The sequence below is a fragment of the Echinococcus granulosus genome (assembly GCF_000524195.1).
Source record: "Echinococcus granulosus chromosome Unknown EG_S00020, whole genome shotgun sequence".
Classification (NCBI taxonomy): Eukaryota; Metazoa; Platyhelminthes; class Cestoda; order Cyclophyllidea; family Taeniidae; genus Echinococcus; species Echinococcus granulosus.
In genome coordinates this window covers 268,228-271,674 of record NW_020170400.1, presented here as the reverse complement: position 1 = coordinate 271,674, position 3,447 = coordinate 268,228, and the positions used below count along the sequence as shown (strand labels likewise).

At 41.4% G+C, this 3,447-nt stretch overlaps 1 protein-coding gene across 1 annotated transcript in view; it reads right to left on the bottom strand. All coding sequences in view use genetic code 11, as the record gives it.

Annotated features, from left to right (window-relative positions):
- Nucleotides 1-3,447, bottom strand: part of EGR_03684 (hypothetical protein) — a gene marked incomplete at both ends in the record, with an annotated part of 15,441 nt that overhangs the window by 2,987 nt on the left and 9,007 nt on the right. Inside the window, 3 exons of the mRNA XM_024492933.1 lie at nt 719-842; nt 1,603-1,694; nt 2,125-2,573. Of these exons, the coding sequence (XP_024352590.1) occupies nt 719-842; nt 1,603-1,694; nt 2,125-2,573 (665 nt within the window). The remainder of the gene's footprint in view (nt 1-718; nt 843-1,602; nt 1,695-2,124; nt 2,574-3,447) is intronic.

Sequence of the window (3,447 nt, the reverse complement as noted above, 5' to 3'; positions counted from 1 at the left end):
TCCACACAGATGAGGGTGATCCATTTGCTTCTTCCCGACAACTCTCCCTTTCCAAGTAGTGTGGACGTGAGCCAATTGTTGCATCACTCAGTTTGGCCAGTGAATGAAGGTCCTCGGTTATTTACGCCTCAACTCACTTCCATCGGATTAAATTGGTAAGCCGCACAATCTTTTTGTTCACCTTGTAATACCAAGACATATTCTATGTGAATGGGTCCTCTGCCTTCCTTGTTCCACCTTTTCAAACCTCTCTTCACAATTAATTATCCTTTTATGATCAGCAAATGCTATAAACCAGAAAATTGGGCATAAAAATTACTTTTATTACATCTTACTGCGATGTTTTCGCGTTGCTCTTGATGTTGTCGCCGTATTTGTGGTAAAAATGACGCAAAAACGACTACACACACTCTATCACATCCTGCTGTGTGTGTCCGAAAGAATGCAAGTTCTTGACAAATGGTTTAAAAATAATCAAAAAAACTTTGACAGTTATGCTTGACTAAACAAAAATATACACTGGTTGGTGGGGTCAATGCAGGAGACGTCATTCAAGGGGGCAAAGATAGATTCTATCCCACCTTCCACAAGTGGGAGGGAGAGAGGATAGGAAGACCTGTGAGATGGATAGCATGACGCATAGATATGCGCAAATCTATCACTTCGGTACCCTTCATTGAGTTGTCATAAGTTTTCCTCCTGCTTCAAGGTCACTTACGTCAAGGTATGATTGGAGCTTGTCTACTTCACGATGAAATCCAGAGTCGCGAAAGTCGTGGTAGCAGAACAGCGTGCCCCCCACCCCCATTCCTCGCATTTCCATGTGTTTGGTTCCAAAATGGCTATATTGTAACCACAAAGTAAATATTATTATTGGATGGTTTGCTGACTGAACAAACAAACACATCACAGGTCATGCCGACACTTCTAAGGCACCACTCCACCGTTAGAAGTGTAGGGTCACTTTGTGTGCATTGGAATGCAGACAGTTGTTCACTATGCCTTTCTCACTAAAGCTAAACAAGCGCGGCCAAAGTCTATCCACTCGACATGACACATCTCGAAGTTGTGCATTAAATCGTCTTCTGAAGAGGAAGTCAAGGTGCCGTACTTTAGGAATGGGTAAAGAAGACTGCCTTCTCCGTCATTTCCTCGCCAATTCCTTCACGTGGTTACCACCTTTTCATGCCATCAGACAATCACGTGATTAAAGTGGATTAGAAGATAAAATTGTGGTAGGAAGGTCGACTGTTTCCTTCAGGAGACGTTAATGCGCCCCCCTCTTTGGGAAAAATTGCAAACTGGACATTTTAAGTTGAACGGTTGATTATTTACCCGGAATAAAGTAATTTTTGGCGGCATATTTGATTACCCTTTAAAATTACCTATAAGGGGTTCTCAACTCTTCCCATTCCGTATAGACCTGTAACAGAACATTGACTTTATTTACGCGAATTCTAAACTGTTTTATCCACAATGTTTTTGTGGGTAGCTCGTCTGCACAATTTGCAGCACTCACCGAACAATACTGACTTCATGGATTGGTGGCCAAATCTGTACTTAACCGAAAGAACGCGCTTTTAGTGAACGACTGGATCATACAGCCTCACAATACTAATGAGCGCAGTAAAGGCGGAGTAGGTAGGATTAGGACGTGCCGGAGATTTTTGCCTCAAGACATAGAGATCTGCATCCTGTAAAGTTGAGGGGATCCAGGTGCACGGCTGGTTAGTATTGAAATCATGACAAAGTAAGAAAAAGGAATAAATACCCAATTTAGGACCTACATAGCTCTGGTTTTGAACAAATATTCCCGCATGCAACAAGGGACAGATTGACCACTAAAGACTCCCTTTCAACAATATACTACCAGTCGATCACCATTATGCTGTTCGAAGGTAAGAAGTGATCCTAGACCCACCGAGATGCATCAAAGTCGTGGAATCAAATCTACAAGTTCTGATGAAAAGAGTTTGAACGTTGCTCCTAGCTTATGTGTGAATTATAAAAAAGGTTTACGAAGTAATGATGCGTTTGACAACAAAAAATTATGAATTTTTTTTTAATTTCTCAGCTCTACTTTACACCCCATATATTTTTTTTAAAAAATAACCATTTTCTAACCTGTTGATAAGCTCTCAAGGCTCCAGAGAGAAGGCTCATTGAGATCTCAGAAAAACTGGCCTTTGTAACCTTTTGTACATGCAGAACCTTGTCCAATGGTAGTTGAATCCGTCGAAACACCTGACGTTGTACGACAGTGGTTGCAGTCTCCACTTCGCTTGGAGCCGGTCGAACTAGCGAGGGCAGAAGACCCAGATCTGCTGGTACCATCATGAGGTTGTGCAGCATCAGAAAGGGACCCAATAGAAAGGCTCGCGTTACTTCACGTCGCATTGCATTCACTTCTCGTAGCCACGCACAGAAGCAGGTCGAATAGGTGCGTATGCTGCTGGCTTCCTGAACGGTAATGGGGGGAGGTGATTTTTCTGGATGTCCTTGCCATTCTAAAGAGGACTCTGAAATCCGCACCTTGAAGATGGGAGATGTAGAGTCCTTGCTGATTTCGTCGCCTGATTCCAGAGAGAACCGAGAAAACATGATAGAATGAGTTGATTTGTCAGCTGGTAGTCACCTTCTCTCCCTCCCCCCACAGGTCATCATGTAGCGATTGATAAATGCCAAAGTAAGCAATGCTAAGATTATTTCAAAATAATTACAAATACATTTCTACCTTTTAAGTCGACTTGCTTTGGAAAAAAATCCATAAAATTTGTTTAAGAGATACTTTTTATTCATAAATAACCACTAATTTGCCTACTGACAAACCATTGAAAGAGTGAAGTCGACAGGCAGAAAATATTTTCATTTTCACATGACCCATACACAACCTTCTCGCATAGTTGTTACAGCTTCTTCTGCCGTGCTTCTGGTGTAGCAGAAGAATATGTGCCAATACGTGTGTGCACAATTCGGACTTACAAAATGGACTCCCAAAATAGCCCAGCGTTTTCACTATCCACCCACCTTCCCTCCCTACCTCTGTCATCCAACGATTTCCTGTTTTAGGCCAATTTCACTTGCTTCGATTTTACGGCCAATTGTCTGTCTTCTCCACCTAGAGATTTCCGTGAAAAGTTTATTTCCCGCAAAAAGTTGTAATTATTGTTCAGTATCACGTGGGTTTTGGTTTGCTCCATTCAGGTACACCAGATGGTAGTCATGGCAACTAAGCGAAAGAATACGCAGCACAATTTCAAAATTTAATAATTTTTTTGAGCTATTTAATGTTATCCATTTGAGTAGGACATTTAATTTTGAAAGCTTCGTTTGGTAGATCAAAAAAGTGAGGCTGACAACCTGGCAACTAATAAAATATCTTTCTGTTAAAATTAGAAATCGGTGGTGAGGAAAAAAAACGGATTCAAAAGTAATGTAGGCGAAAAA